Here is a 16,935-nt window from a genome sequence, read left to right as displayed (position 1 = left end):
AAATTGTCCTCTGTAAGGCTACCTTTGCTGTTTGATTACAGTTTACAGATCGGGCAGATTTACCAAGATGGGCTCCAGATTTAGGAATGAAAACCTCCCAGTATTTTTTTTTTTTCCAGAATAGTATTTTTATTGGTTTGAACAAGCAGCTTGTTACCAAGCCAACACTTAACAACCCGAACAGTAACTACAACGAACAGTATACATGATGAACTTAACACTCCCCATGTTTGTCAAGGTGACCCCAGCTCGTCACACCATTTTATCCCTTATCCATGTGTACCCCCCTGTCATGCTCCTCCCTCCCCTTCCCCCTCCATACTGAGAACATCCATACCACAACCATTCCACACACACATTAACCATTAAGTACCCCCCTCCCCCCCTAAGAGACCCAATCAGATGTGTATCCATTCGACCGGAGATCATCCTGCAGGTCAGTAGGTAAAGCTTTTACACAATTGTCCCAACAAACACAATAAGTCTTGTCTGGTGTCCGGTGACCCAACAAAAAGTCCAGTCGTTCCAGTTGTGCCATGGCTGCCATTCGGCGGGCCCAAGCTTGGAAGGATGGGTGGACGTCCGGTATAAGCCAGTCTGCCAGAATGGTACGGCAGGCCTGCATGACTGCCGCCCTTTCAAATTTAACCTTAGAATGTCTGTCTAGCAAAGCGTGGGGAAGAGAACTGCATAAAAGCACCAGTCCTGTAGGGTTTATGGTGATCCCGATGCAGATAGTGAGTATCCGTGTCACAGCCGTCCAGAAGACCCGGAGCGTGGAACAATCATACAACCGATGAGCCAGGGTCCCAGGGAGCGATCCACATTTGATACACACTGGAGTGGGGGTGAGTCGCATTTGCGACCTCCGAACATCATCACAGTACAGCCAGTGCAGAATTTTAAATTGAGTCTCTCTGAGGCCGATATCCGGAAGAGACTTCCTCAGGCCCACAAACGCCGCATTGATTTGGGCACCCGTAACATGAGACGTAAGTGCTGCTGACCACCGACCGGCCAGATGAGACACTCTGTCCACGGAGCGGCGCTTCTGCCCCAAACGTTTCCAAGCCGTAATGGTGTTAGTGATGTAAGCAGTATCAAAGAACTCGTTGGCAAATTTAAGCTCCCCCACAATATCCGCAGTAGTCCACGCGCAGGATCGAAAATAGTGTCTTGCTTGTAGAAAAGCATAAAACTGTTTAGCTGGAATATGATAAAGTTGTTACAGAGCAGCAAAGTCCAACAAGTTACCGGACGTACCATCCAACATATGGTATAGAAACAGTAGTCCCTTATCCACCCAAGACTGGAATATCCCCTCACCCTCCTGCCCCGGCAAGAATTCCACATTACGTACCAGGGGAAGTAGTAAGGAGCGCACCCCAGGTCTATCATTCAACTGTCGCCACCATCTCCAGGCCTTGATACAAGGAGACAGCAGGACGGTAGGATAAAGGGCAGCGCCACGCGCCGCTTCACGGCATTGCGCAATGCTCACCGGGGAATTAGGGGCTGACATCCGCTCTAGCATGCCCGCCGCGCATAAGTGGTATGTGCCCGTGAGCCATTCTCCCATGAACCTCAGCTGACATGCCACATTGTATAAACGAAAGTCAGGCATGTTGAGTCCTCCCCGGTCCCCAGGCAACTCCAAGAGAGCATATGAGAGCCGCGCCCTCTTCCCCTGCCACAAGAACTTCTGTATACTAGCACGTAAGCGCTTTATATCCACCCCAGTCAACCAGCTAGGAATCATATGTAACAAATAGAGAAGTTTGGGTACCAAGACCATTTTAACCAGGGCACAGCGACCAAAGAAGGACAATGGGAGGGAGGTCCAGGTGGCTAAATGGTCTCGCAATCGGTCAATGCAAGTGGTAATGTTTAAAGCATATAATTGCTTAAGATCCCGTGGGATCCAAACTCCCAAATATTTAATCCTCGATGGAGCCCAGTGAAAGGGAAAGGGCCCCCCCCACGTGTCAGGCAATTGCGCATTAAGAGCCAGAGCCTCCGATTTCGTATAATTAATACGGATGCCCGCTACTGGGGTAAACTGATTAAACAACTGGACAATGACCGGTACACTGGTACGCGGCCGACCCACAAAGAGTAAAATGTCGTCAGCAAATAGCGCTATTTTCAGTGGGTGGCCGCTTACACTAAGACTATAAAATGCCCGTTCCCCCCTCAAGCGACTAGCTAATGGTTCCAGTGCCAGGACAAACAGTAAGGGGGACAAAGGACAGCCCTGGCGGACCCCGCATCGTATGGGAAAAGTGTTCGTGGGCCGCCCATTCAGCAAAATGGTAGCACTAGGGTTCTGATACAAGGCGGATAACCATCCCAAGTAGGAGCCCGAAAAACCGTATTTATTCAGCGTCCAAAACAGGTACTCCCAAGATATCGAGTCGAATGCTTTTTCAGCATCGAGACTCAGTATAAGGGCCTCCTGTTAGGATTGGTAACTAAGGGCCGCCAGAAGACGCCGAACATTTCGCACTCCCTGTCTGCCCCTCACAAATCCAGTCTGATCTTCGTTAATCAAGGCGGGGAGCAACCCCTGCAGCCGAGCAGCCAGGACCGAAGAGAGAATCTTAATATCCACATTAAGCAATGATATTGGCCTATAGGAGCCCACTTCCAAGGGGTCTTTCCCAGGTTTAGGTAATACCACGATAACCGACCGGTTCGCGTCATCCGATAGGGACGGCCCGGTTAAAAGGCTATTATAATAACCCTGTAACGGAGCTAGGACAGGATACCCCAAGATTTTGTAAAACTCCGACCCGAACCCATCTTGCCCCGCGGCTTTGCCCAATTTGAGGCCCTGAATAACTGAGAAAATTTCTTGAGTTGTAGTGGGACAGTTCAGGACCGAAAGATCCTCCGGCCGTAAGCTGGGCCAGGTCTGCCCCTGAAAGAGATCCTCCGCCTGTTCCACAGACATAGGTTTGTCCCCATAGAGCTGCGTGAAATACTCTAGAAACCTGGCCGCAATTGTCTCGGGATTCGTGCAGTGGGCCCCCTGGCCATTCCGGATCCCAGATATGGACACTCTTTCCCCTTTAGGGCGTACTAAATGGGACATAAGCCTGCTAGGCCTATTACCAAATTTATACAGTTGATAACGATAAAATCGGAGGGATTTGGAGGCTCGTATATGCAACAAGTGGTTAAGGGCTGTGCGGGCCAGGTCTAGAGATGCCTTATCCTCAGGCTTTAAAGTGCCCTTATGGGATAGTTGAGCCGCCTGCACCTGCGCTGTAAGCCGGAGGATCTCCGCATTACGGTGCCTATTTTGTTTGGCCACATAGGCAATTATGGTCCCCCGCATCACCGCTTTCCCCGCTTCCCACACCGTCCCGGGTCCTACATCAGGAGTTTGATTATGCGCCACATACTCCGCCCAGTTGTCCTGTAAATATTTTTTAAAAGTAGCATCCTGATATAGGTCGGGTCGCATGCGCCACGAAAATGGCAAATGTGAGCTGTGCCCCCAACGCAAAGTAATAGTAATTGGAGCGTGATCTGTCAAGACAATCGGTTCAATGGTAGCTGCCTCTAACTGGGGGAAACAGCGTTCAGAAAGTAACAGGTAGTCTATTCTAGAATAGGTGTTATGTGGGTGGGAATAGAAAGTAAAATCCATTTCTTGGGGATGGAGCACCCGCCACACATCTAAAAGCTGCAATTCCTGGCATAAAAGGTTAACTCCCTTCCCCGCGTCAGCAGTAGAAGACAGCTTGGGAGGCTTAACATCTACATTCTTGTTTGCCACTATGTTAAAATCCCCTCCCACTATCAGGCTGTAATCGGAGTACTCCATGAGCAGGCGAATGAGCGTGGTAAAATACCCCGGTGCATACACATTAGGGGCGTAGATGTTGCAAAATACTACTTTCTGTTGGTATAGTGTACCCGCCACCAAAACATAGCGTCCCTCCTTATCCTGGCTAAGCCGTGTAAGGTGAAACGGCAGATTCTTATGTATGAGAATGGCCACGCCCCTCCTACGCCGACTATAAGAAGAGGAGTAGCATTGTCCCACCCAGTCACGCTTCAATTTAGCATGCTCCTCATCGCCAAGATGCGTTTCCTGTATAAACGCAATTTGCGTCTTCAGGCGTTTAAACAGGTGCATACAATTTGGTACGTTTTATAGGGGAGTGGATGCCGTCCACGTTTAGGGAAACTAATTTAACCTGTGCCATGAAGAGGCCATAACTGCATAAGGAAGGCTCGGAGCCCCCTAGGGCCCCAAAATACAATGCTCAAAAATACCCCATAGCCTCCCAGCCTAGGCCATGAGGAAGAAAACCATTGTGGGCAGTGAACACAAAACCAAGCCTTGCAGGACACATCGAACACTTTGGGCCTGTCAGTAACCCCTAGAAAATCCCCATCCCTACTAACACATTCACACACATTCATACTATCAGAACCACTCTCAATCTTATGAATTCCCACTACTGCTCCCAGGAGCCGGGGTCCCACCGTCTGCAACCAACCTCTGGGGCCCCAACTCCCGGCCCCGCTCTCCCCCCCTCCTCCCGCCCGACAACCACAGCCCCCCATCCGCTCATTGAACTAATGCTGAGCAAGGATACCAAAAAGGGAACTGAATCCCCATGAGTCGTGGTGCAATAGCCAAGAAAAGAACTGCGTAAGATAATGAGTACGACTGTACACACGCGCCCAGGTGCCCCAACATACAGGACGGAAAACATGTGCATAAAAGTCACGTAGTCCAAGATGGATATGGACAATGATGTGTAGCTATCCGCCAGGATTTTCAGCCCCGCAAGTCCCACAAGGCTTTAACCGTCCAGCACGAAAAGCAGCGGGCATTATCAGTCCGCAGGTGGCAGAGAGGCGAGGAATCCATCAGCCTCCGCTTTGGTAGTAAAGACGTGCGTTTGATTATTGTAATGCACCCGCAACTTCGCCGGGTATAATAGGGCAAATCGAATACCTCGTTGGTGCAGCACCGTGCATGCTGGGGCGAGGAGCTTCCGTTGTGCCGCTGTGCCAGCTGAGAAATCGTTAAATAGCAACAATCTGTTCCCAGAGTGTTCCAGCTTCTCCTGTTGTCTGTAGGCCCTCAGCAACTGTGTCTTATGAGTCCAATTAAGGATCCGGGCCATGACCGGCCGTGGTCGGCCTTGCCCCTCCCGCATTGGGCCCACTCGGTGCACTCGTTCACACTGAAGGCTGCCCTCCGCCAATTCCAAACCCATCTGTCTTGGGAGCCAGTTTTCCACCAAAGACCGGAGCTCCTCCTCCCGCACAGCCTCAGAGAGCCCGATAATTTTTAGATTATTCCGCCTGCCACGATCTTCCTGCTCCTCCATTTTAGCCAGCAACTCCCGTTGTCTGCTCTGCAACTCTGCCACGTGGCGTTCCGAGGTCGCTAGTCTGTCTCCCAAGTCAGAGAGGGTGGACTCCGCCACATCAAGTCGTTTGGAATGCCCTTCCACAGCTGTTTTGACATCTTCAATAGAAGTTTGTAACTTGATTAGTCTGCCATCAAGTGCCTCCGTGACACTGTGCGATATTTTTTGAAGGGCTTCCTCCGAGATGGCAGCCACCAGAGGCTCGGCAGGGCCTGCCACCTCCGCCATCTTGACACCTCGTGCTCTGTGCGGTCGGCGCTCCACTCTGTTTCGCGTGCCGGTCCGGCGCATCCCACGCCCCTCGGGCTCTGCAGTATAGGCGGCGGTTCTACCCACAGGCGTCGGGAGGGATTCAGGGGCAAACACAGCGGCAATTAGTGTTTAAAATAAGGTAAGTCAAGAGCGGGGCCGCGGAGCTCTATTCTCCTGCTTCCGTCTCGGGCTACGTCATCGCCGGAAGTCACCTCCCAGTATTTTAAATGGGAAAAGGCACCAGGAAAAATAAGCAGAGCAAACATTTGCTAAATCTGCCCCTTAGTGCTCCTATAAAGGCACCTGGGCCTTATTTAGATAGGAGTCATAGTCATTTAGGGAGGATGGCCAAATCCGTTATTTACACTCCACATAAATTTCACTGCATTTTGTGCTATACTACGGAAAAGTGTATGTAACTAATGCACGTTAATCTCACCCCCATCTAGCTTAAAGGTTTATGCACGTGGGCACGTAGATGCAGCAACCGTTCCCTAATGGCGCTCCCCTGGTCTCTTCATTATGTGTGACGTGCATAAAGCACTCAAGAGATTCCCCTCCTGCCCCCTGTGTAATGCTCAAGTATTTATTTATTTGTTTGTTTTTATTTATTTATTTAATAACTTTTGATATACCGACATTTGTAGGGCACATCATGCCAGTTTACAATCAACTCAAGGAAGTAGAAAGTTACATTGAACAGGGAACAGGAGAAGGGGAGCAGGCAAGAAAAGGAGAGAGGGGACCAGGAAAGAGCAGGAGGAATAGAAAGGCAGAAGAAGGCGAATGAAGAGTAACTAAATTAACATTACTGACTTATTAACAACATTTCAAGGATTATAAAAAAAACATTTCAGTGGATTATTAACATTTCAGAGAGGATTACATAATCAACATTTCCTTAAGGTGTGTCATCAAAGTGCGGGGAACATGGAAAGATTGTGTAAGGGGGTGGCGAAGGAGGCGAGAGTTGAGAGGCAGGGGATATATAAGTAACGATGACGTAACTGTTATGTCACGGTTCTGTTTTAGCTTGTCGACCTGCACAATCCTGCCATGGGCTAACATCCTCTCTTGTTTCTGAATCGGCTTCCTTCCAGGAGCACCTTACTGGGCAAAGTTCTAAGGATAGACGTTGATGGGCCTGGATCCGATGGCAAGCCCTATGCCATCCCACCCAATAACCCTTTCATCTCCGTTCCCGCCGCTTGCCCGGAGATCTATGCCTACGGGGTCAGGAACATGTGGCGCTGTGCCGTGGACCGAGGCGACCCAGTCAGTGGAAAAGGGAGAGGGAGAATATTCTGTGGGGACGTTGGCCAGAACAGGTTTGAAGAAATCGACATCATTGTTAAAGGAGGGAACTATGGCTGGAGAGCTAAGGAGGGATATGAGTGCTACGACTTGAAGCTTTGCCAGAATTCCTCCTTAGGTAAGGAAGACGTTTGCTTCAAATTTCTTTGCTTGATACCCTTTCTTCCTCTTGTTGCGGTCTTCCCGATTTGCGTTCCTCGTTTTTCCTGTCTGCTGCTCTTTCTTTCTTCTTTTCCATCTCCCTCTGTTTCTCAGCCCCTTTAGTAATTCTGCTGTTGCCTCTTTTTTTTTTTTTTTTTTTCATTCTTTATTTCTCATTTTCATTCCAATTTTACAAAGAAATTATTTGAAACATTCATACATACAGTTACCTATATCCTAAATATACAGAAATAAGGAAATATTCACAGTTCGACATTCCTAAAGAAATTCAATTAATTTCCCCATATTAGGACTCAAGGTATGAATTCCAATACTCTCCAAAGAAAAAGAAAAATTACATTTAAATTATACATTGTAACTCTTCCAAAAGGAATAATAGGAGGCTGAAGTTAAGTAACTAAGAATTTAAGGAGACATAATGCAGTAATAAAACACCTTATAATTAACCAACTATTCTATTTCTAGTCCCAGCATAGCTGCTCACTTGTCTATGTAACACTTGTAGGAGAAGATTCTGCTAACGGCATCTCTGTTGTAATTGTATTAGTTTGCTGTGATTCAATAAATTGCTGTAATTGATTGACTTGGTAAAATATATATGCTTGCTCTCCCTTTTTTAACTCACATCTACATGGAAAACGTAATAAGAATACAAATCCCAAGGAAACAATTTGCTGACGTAAGGCTAAAAATTCCTTACGTCTATTTCTGGTAACAGGTGCCAAATCAGGATATAATTTAACCACCTGATCGTGAAAAGTTATTGGAAATTTTTTAAAATATTTTTTCATGACAGTAGCTACGTCTTGGGTTGTTACAAAGGAAACTATTAATGTATTCCTATGTACGACATCTAATGATGAATCTTCCAGAAAATTAGTCAGATCTGCCGGAATTTGGGATCTATTAGTGAGAAAATAACATGTATTTATTGGAGGAATTGCTTCTTCCACATAAGATAATTTATCCCTGAAAAATCTTTTTAATGTTATATATGGAATTTCTCCCAGTATCTGTGGGAAATTGGTTATTCTGAGATTTAAATGTCGCATCCTGTTCTCTAATAGTTCCAAGCGTCTAGCACTAGCCATTTGGTCTTTAATTAAACACACATTTATTTGTTGCAATGATTTTAAATTTTTTTCATTTTCAGTCAATCTACGTGTTGTCTCATTATTCTGAGTCTGAACTATCGATAATTTCCCTTGAAATTCTGTTGTTACATTGTCCATTTTCTTCTCCATACGAGCCATAGCATTACTCAAAGTATTGACAGCTTCTAATATCCTTTCAAGAGTTACCTGACCCGGTTCGGATGTTGACTGCAGTAAATTCTGGACCAATGGTTCCCCCTGTTCTGCAACCCTTTCAATTGGGATTTGCAGAGCTTCACCACTGTCCACACTGCGTTGAACCGGAGGTGGGCGGCTGTCCGGGCTGAGGGACGCTTCTTCCTGGGGGGTACCTGAATCTCCATTTCGTGTACCTCCAACGGAGTCCTCAGCTCCTCCTTTCTCTTCTAGTTGGATTAAAAACTTGTTGATCTCCAGCTGAGTCAAGGCAGATGATGGGGGTGTCGAGGGATATACCCTCACCCTGCCTTTCCTTTTCGCCGGCATAGCAAGTCTTTGATGGTAAAAATATCCTTAACCTCGATGAGTGAACAAGGTAAATGGAAATCGCAAAATTTGCCCAACTGCTTCTGCTGCTCACCTTCTCATTCTTCTCAAGCTTCTCAAGCTTCTCAAACTGAGTCGAACAGGGGCGGCTTGGCGACGCGCCGGCGGCAGTGACGCGCCACAGGAGTGCGCCTTTTAAGGTGTTCTTGGGCGCCTCCCTCTGACGTCAGGGTCGGCAATCGGGGCTGGCACCGGAGGAAAAAAAAACAGGCAAGTAGAAGCGATTGCTCAGTTCAAGAAAATGTCTCACCGTCAGCCTCCTGTTGCCTCTTTTTTAACATGGCTTTGCCGTCATCCTTTGATAATTGTCGTCCTTAGGATCCCTTCAGTAGAACAAGGTCTGATCCACCGTTTCAGATGAACCCTGCCCTCTGCCTTCGCTGTCAGATGGAGCCTAATACTCGAGAAGGATGATTACCAAAATGATTTTATGCAGCTGAAAAAAAACGTTTTTCCTGCATTAAACAGCAATCTGAAACTATCCCTCCAGGCGACTAAGAGTACGCGCATCCTTTGGGCCGCATTAGGAGGAAGTGTTCTTGAGGGTGTGTGTAGGTCAGAGGAGAACAGTGCACGCGGGATACGTTTTCCAATCGACGCACATTGTTTTCGACGAGGAAAGGCATGTGCAGAAAAAGCAGGCGCGAATGTCTGTGGGTACCTTCAGACTGAAACTTAGGAATGAATTTTCAAAGGAGTTACTGTGTGCATGTAAAAGAAGCATATGTTGTAGCAATTTTAAGAAGCCCATTTACACACAGAAAACCCTTTTGAATGTTCTGCCCTAGGGAGGGAATTTCCAAAGTTATGGTGTGTAAAAGCAATTTTCAGAACCCATTTATGTGCGTAAATCCTTTGGAAAATTATTTCCTAAGCATGTGCTTTCACTTTGAAAATGGGTGCAAATTCTATGGGTTAAAAGTAGCAGTGGACTTTGTCTAAATACAGTCAGATGGAAATTTGCCCCTATACATAGTAACATGGTAGAAGATGGCAGAATAAAACCAGTTGGTAATCTTACCGTAACTTATTGAAGTTAAGTTGATCAGTTTGGCAGAGTCACGGGAACATTTGTTCTTCGTGGCCAGCCTAAACTTCTGGAATGCTCTGCCTGACGGCCTTAAAGCTGAAAAATCTATAATGGCATTCTGTAAATTCCTGATGGCACATCTTTTTTTTTTCACTGGCTTTCCAGTGTCTTGTCGCTGGTTTAGTCAATAATTCAGGTCAGGATGTTAGCCAGCAATAGCCTGCTAGAGGAAATTTGGTTTTCTGGCCACTATAGTTTTTATGATACTATAAACTAGTTGAGCTGTAAATGTTTTATGTAATGTTGTTTTATGTATTTATATGTTCTTATTTATGATGGTTCATGCTGTTACCTGCCTAGATGTTATGACAATGCAGAATACAAGTCCTTTTTAAATAAATAATAATCTGTCCTGTTATTCTTGTCCACACTGCAAGGATATGTCTCAGCTGCTGGCCATAGAAACGTGACTTCTTGTAGGATTTTACTCCTTATCCAAAGTCAGATTTTATTTTATTTTTTCCTTGTTGGGCAGATGAGCATGCAAAATCTCATGCTTAGTCCAACACCCAGTCCCCTAAGTCTTACCAACAGGCTTTGTAATTATCTAAATGGCCACCAAAATTACTGAAGCTGATGCTTGAATATCCAGCCTCCTAGGCCCTCTGAGCTTGCCGGCCAATGACTTGGTTTCTGGAGAGTTGTAGTCTGTTTCCACTTTGGATACGCCAATGGTTTGTGGTGTGTCACCAAGGGCATGCTTCTTTTTTTGCTGCCCCTTGTTTTCTATTTATCAGCTTGCTGGATAGTACCCGACCACCACCCATCTACCGGCACTAACATGGTTGATTTATGGTCAATTATCATGGTAACGTAGTAAATAATGCTCTGAATGAAGGAGTGGTCTAGTGGTTAGAGCAACAGCTGAGAGCTAGGGAAACTGGGGGTTCACATCCTGCTGATGCTCCTTGTGACCTTGGGCAAGTCACTTCATCCTCCATTACCTCATGTACATACACAGGGGGTAATTTCAATAAACTGGTGACAGCTTTACCGTGCCTTAAAGCAGAGATAGCGTGTGGTATTCCAAATACCCCATGTTATCTCCCCCTCCAAGAACCCAGCACAATATGGGAACTATAAGCATCTGCTTTACATGCAAATACATGCAGATCAGAGCATTAATCATTAATCCTATGCAAATCAAATATTGTGGCTTGCCTCAAAATTCACAAGCCGCATTATTTGATGGAAAGTTAGCTAGATCTCAAGATGTGTAGCTAACTTTCTCCAAAAGCACTGGGATGTTAATACACATCCCAATGCTCCCAGGATGTTTCCTTAAAAGGCTCAAGCAGCTCACATACAGCCCTCCAGCCCTCCTACCCCCTGTAGAGTAAGACATGCTAATGGGGGGGGGGTTCTATTGAGACCCCTGCTCCAGCCCCCCACCACTACCCCATGAAGCAGCCAAAATAGAATAAGCAATGCAAAGAGGTACGAAGGCCTGGTTTCCCTTTCCAAACTCTGACACCTTTTGAAAAAAGTCCACCACCCACACCCAATCCCCTTCCAGTACTTACAAGTCCCCTGGGGTCCAGTGGAGCCTAGAGGCCCCCTCTATGATGCTGACTGGTGCCATTTTTTAAATGACAACACCAGGCTCAGAGCCCTAAGGGCAGTCTAAACGCCATTGGACCACTGAAGATTTGTTGTAAATACTGAGGGGGTCACGTGGGCCAGGAGGAGTGGGGGAATCTTGTATCTTTTTTACATTACTTTTTATACTTTGGCCGCTTTGTGGGAAGTTGAGACTGGAGGTAATATGCGGGCCACTTAGGTCCTTTGAAATGGTGGCCATGGGATGTGGGGGCCACAATTTCATGGTGATTTTTTTTGGGTCACCTCAGCTGTGGTTACTGCAGTTTAGTAAATAGACCCCTTAGATTGTAAGCCCTCTGGGGACAAGAGAATACTTACTGTACCCGAATGTAATGTGCCTTGAGCTATCAATATAAAGGCCTGAACTAAATCTAAATAAATACAGATCAAAATGGCCGACCCAGACTGCCCTGTTGAGATTCATCCTCTTCTGGCAGATATATATATAAAATTCTCAGATGCAACCCAACTCCAACACCCCACTTTGGGTCTTCCTCCCAATCTCTCAACCTTCCTTTCACTTCTGTCCCAAGCATGGCCAAAATCCATCACATGCTTTCCTGGAGCCATGACGCAATCATACCACTGCTGTTTTGGGCTGCATATGCTGCTCTGTGCAGGTTACCCCAATGTGCTTTTCCATCTTCTTGCAACCATGGATCCTCTGTGCTTTTTCCATGCTTTTTTGAATTCTGTTACTTTTGTTTGTCTCCACCACCTTCTCCGGAAAGATTTAATAGTTTCCAGTTTTGTTTTACAGTAACTGTATTTGTCTGCTTTACTATTTTTATCCTGTGCAGGCTGTGAGCCATCTTGTCTGTAGCCAACAGTCTTATGCTGCAATTTTCGTCTTTAGCTTTGAGATTTCCTTTCTTTAGTGATTCCTATGTCAAGTTTTGATCTACTTATGACTGAAGGGACTTTTTACATTTTCTGCTGTATTTATGCTCTCGCCAACTATTTTTCCTTGTTTGCTGGCCCAATTCTTTAAATAGTTATTTTTCTTGTTTTGCAAATTCTGTTGTCTCTTTCCCACATGTCCTAGTAGATTCTTACTCAGTCTTTCTACTTGTTGGAACGCTTGTCCAAATTTAAGGATAGAAACCGATTTTTGGCTGTTCACTTTCATACTTCGCTTTTTGAGTATTTGGGTCTAAGTGGTTCGATATGCCTGGAGGCCTATTATAGCAACTCTCTGTGTAATCTATTTCTATAAGGCCCATACTGCCTTTAGCTCTTTTTAATTTTTATTTCATTTCTTTTTTTATAAAACAAAAGGCACAATAGTGACATCTTACATATGAAGGAGAAGTAAACATGTACATACATAAACAGCCCAAACTATGGCGCAAAACATTCAACAGGTACTTAAAAACAATTATGCTGACCAGGGGATAGTCTACCTCATATGGTTAAATTAAAAGGTAGCCACCCACAAGCCCAATAAGGTCCCCAAATCTGATCATAATATTCATTATTCCTTTTCAAAAAGTACATGATCCGTTCCATGGATGCAACTTCTACCAATACATTTTTCCAATGATCCAGACAAGTTGCAGATTTCCAGTAGTAGGCTATGGTTAGCCGGGCAGCTTGCAGGACATGAGAAACAAGAATACGCGTTCCTCCTTTAGACCATTGATATTGGTGAGACTTTCTGATGGCAGGCTTTTTTGGCTCCTGTTTCATTCATTTTTATAGAAGTGAACAGGCATGGTCAATGCATATGGATGAGGGCCAAACAAAGCTTTTGACTGGAAGCTTCTCATTTTTTTTCTAGAAGTTCACTTTAGCATAGAGAAGTGCATGGACTCAAAGTGGCATTAGAGATCAGAGTCTCCCGATCAGTGCTTGAGCTCTTTGTTTCAGCAAGGCTGATGTCAGACAGTCTGGCAGCAGTGCCAAGGATATATTTTTTTTACAACCTAAGCATACTTTCCAATACCTGCGGTTATCACGGTTATTAGTGATATCAAGTATAATATCACTAATAGCATAGAAATGTGACGGGTATGGCTTATTTAGTCTGCCTATCCACCCAACTAATTCAGCTTTACAATTCCCATCACCCCCTCAGAGATCCCCTGTTTTTATCCCATGCTTTCTTGAAATCAGATACTATTTTTGTCTCCATCACCTTCACGGGGAGGCTGTTCCATGCATCCACTAACCTTTCTGTGAAAAATGTCCTTAGATTACTCCTGAGTCTACCCTCTTTCACCCATATCCAATGACCTCTCGTTCTAGAACCTCCTTTCCATTGAAAGAGGCTCACCTTCCTGTGCATGGAAACCTTGGAGATATTAAATGTCTCTATCATATCTCCCCTATCCCCTTGGGTATACATGTTTAGATCTGTATATGCTCTACAACAAAGACCACTGACCATTTTAGTAGTCACACTCTGGATCAACTTCATCTAGTTTATATAAAACTGGTAAACAAAGTTTTGTTTCCTTCAGACTTTATGGTGTTCCAAATAGATTTTTTAATGCTGATCACAGATATTACTTCGAAATTTCTACATCATCATTGTGTTACAATAATTGTTTCCACGCATAAGTGACGCCAAGATAAAAGAAGGCGTTTTTGTTGGCCCACAAATCCAAGCTGTGATGAAGGACAGCCAGTTTGTTGATCTTCTGCAAGGTACAGAACGTGTTGCATGGATAGCCTTCAAGAATGTCGTTTGTAACTTTCTAGGCAACTATAAGGCAACAGACTATGTCGAACAGGTTGAAAATCTGCTTCAGGAATACAAATTGATGAAGTGCAACATGTCATTGAAGATACATTTTCTTCATTTCCACATGGACTTCTTCCCAGACAACCTTGATGCTGTGAGTGATGAACATGGTGAAAGGTTTCATCAAGACATTGTCAAAATGGAGAAATGGTATCAAGGCAAAGGGAACCCCTCCATGCTGAGTGACTATTGTTGAACTCTCATCCACGAAGCTTCGGACAGTGATTACAAATGAAAATCTGCAGCAAAACATTTTTAGTTTTGTTTTCTGGTGCCAACATTGCCATTATAGCTTATGCCGCTACAGACTCGTAACAATGCTTAATGTATATCGCACTTTTCTGGCAAACGGTACGTGATACAGACATAATAAATGCATATTTGTGTTCAGCTTGTTAAAATCTACTTGTTTCACCGAAGGTTGTGGAAGAAACAAAAGGTTCCCAGAAATTTGTTTACCAGTGTAATTTATAAAGTATGGTCTCTAGAATTGTACAGAGTATTCCAACTGAGGTCTCATCAGAGACCTATACAGGGGTAATATCACCTCCCTTTTTATACTCGGCTTTTTATACCCTTTTAAACCCTTTTTATACCCTTTTAAACCCTTTTTTATACCCTTTTATACTCGGCTTTTTATACCCTTTTAAACTCGGCTGCCAGGATTCTAACCAACTCTAATAAAGGTGAACACATCACACCTATTCTAAAGAACCTACACTGGCTCCCCATTAAATCTAGAATCATATTCAAAGTACTATCCATAACACACAAGACCATTCATTCACAAACATCGCTAGATCTGAGCAACCCACTTCGTCTTCACGCATCACTGAGACCCATCAGAACCAGCTATTTAGGCACCTTATATGCACCTCCAGCCAAGTCACTGCTCAAGAAACGAGCTTTCTCGACTGCCAGCCCCTCTCATTGGAATGCACTCCCCATGGACCTTCGTCTAGAAACCTGTAATCAAGCATTCAAAAAGAAGCTCAAAACTTGGCTTTTCACTAAGCCTTCACTTAAAGGTCTCCCCCTTAGGGATTAACTTGCGCATTTCATACTCCAAGACGCTAAATGTCACATGCCATAACCTTAAATCCTCCTAGTTAGTTAGACTTTATACTGTTAGGTCATAAATCCAAGCTTTAGACTGTTATTGGTTAGCTGATATCTGTAATAAGTTATAAGTTATCTGTAATAATTTAATTTTAATTTTAAGTCTTTCTTAGCTTATCTATAAGTTCCTCGAAGTTAGCCCTGTTAATTGTTCCCTCCTGTTTGATGAAATTTCCAACTTTGTTTTATGTAAACCGACGTGATATGTACCAGTACATGAACATCGGTATATAAAAGCCTTTAAATAAATAAATAAATATACTGACCATTCCTCTTCCTATGCAGCCAAGCATTTTCTGGCTTTTGTAGTCACATTATCCACCATTTTGGCCACGTTAAGGTCATTAGATCCCACTCTTCTTTATACTTAGAAAAATTTCACCCCATACTGTACCTCTCCCTTGAATTTTTACATCCTAAATGCATTATTCTGCATTTTTTAACATTAAATCTTAGCTACCAGACTCTAGACCATTCCTCAAGCTTCACTAGATCCCTCTTCATATTTTCCACACTTTCTTGGCTGCCTGCCTGCCCTGTTGCAGATTTTAAGGAAGAATTCCAAAAACAAAGCGGTAGTCGGTCTAAGGTAGCCACGAGTGTGAAAAAAAACAAAAGAAGACTGATGCCTTGGAAAGAAATGTATTAGTAATAACCGCCCGACTCTGGCCAAGTTTCACCCTTAGGGCTACATCAGGGGCTCTTGGAAAAGTTTTGTACTTGGGCACACTAGATAGTGTTCCAATAGCACACTGATTTGATTTTATGGAATGGATGTGAAACTGATTAGTGAACCATATGTTGTGAGGTAATCCTAGAACAGTATTCCTATTCTCCGTTCAAATAGGACAGACTGCTACTTGTTGAGTGCACTGCATGTATATTTCTGGCGAAAGTTGAAGTTCTTTTCTAAAAAATGTGATATTGAGTGACCCACGAATGCAGCACTACACCATACACTTAATGTGGATAAAGAAACTGCATCAGTCTGTCCTATTTGAAAGGAGAATAGGAATACTGTTCTAGGATTACCTCACAACATATGATTCACTAATCAATTTCACATCCATTCCATAAAATCAAATCAGTGTGCTATTGTACTCGGGGACACTATCTAGTGTCCCCGAGTACAAAACTATCTATTTCCAAGAGCCCCTGATGTAGTCTTAAGGGCGAAACTCGGCCAGAGTCGGGCAGTTATTACTAATAAATTTCTTTCCAAGGCATCGGTTCTTTTGTTTGTTTTCACCCTGTTGCAGATTTTGGCATCATTGGCAAAGAGACAAACTTTTCCAATAATCCTTTGGCAATGTTGCTCATAAAAATGTTGAAAGCACCAATCCACCTCTTCTAATGCCCGCCCCCACCCTTGGAGTGAACTCCATTTATCACTACCCTTTGTAATCTCTCATTCCGCCAATTTCTAACCTAGTCAGTCACTCTACGGGCCGTAGGACACAAAATTTATTTATGTCACCTATGCAGAACCATGTCAGAGGTCTAACTGAAATCCAAGTATACTACATAAGAACATGCCATATTGGGTCAGACCAAGGGTCCATCAAGCCCAGC

At 44.3% G+C, this 16,935-nt stretch overlaps 1 protein-coding gene across 1 annotated transcript in view; it reads left to right on the top strand.

Moving 5' to 3' along the window:
• The window catches only part of HHIPL2 (HHIP like 2), a 67,387-nt gene that overhangs the window by 13,761 nt on the left and 36,691 nt on the right, over positions 1-16,935 (top strand). The window contains exon 4 of the mRNA XM_029593148.1: positions 6,752-7,083. Within this exon, the coding sequence (XP_029449008.1) occupies positions 6,752-7,083 (332 nt within the window). The remainder of the gene's footprint in view (positions 1-6,751; positions 7,084-16,935) is intronic.

Source organism: Rhinatrema bivittatum, chromosome 3 (assembly GCF_901001135.1).
Source record: "Rhinatrema bivittatum chromosome 3, aRhiBiv1.1, whole genome shotgun sequence".
NCBI lineage: Eukaryota > Metazoa > Chordata > Amphibia > Gymnophiona > Rhinatrematidae > Rhinatrema > Rhinatrema bivittatum.
Note: the sequence above shows the minus strand (reverse complement) of the source record. Positions and strands in the feature narration are given on the sequence as shown.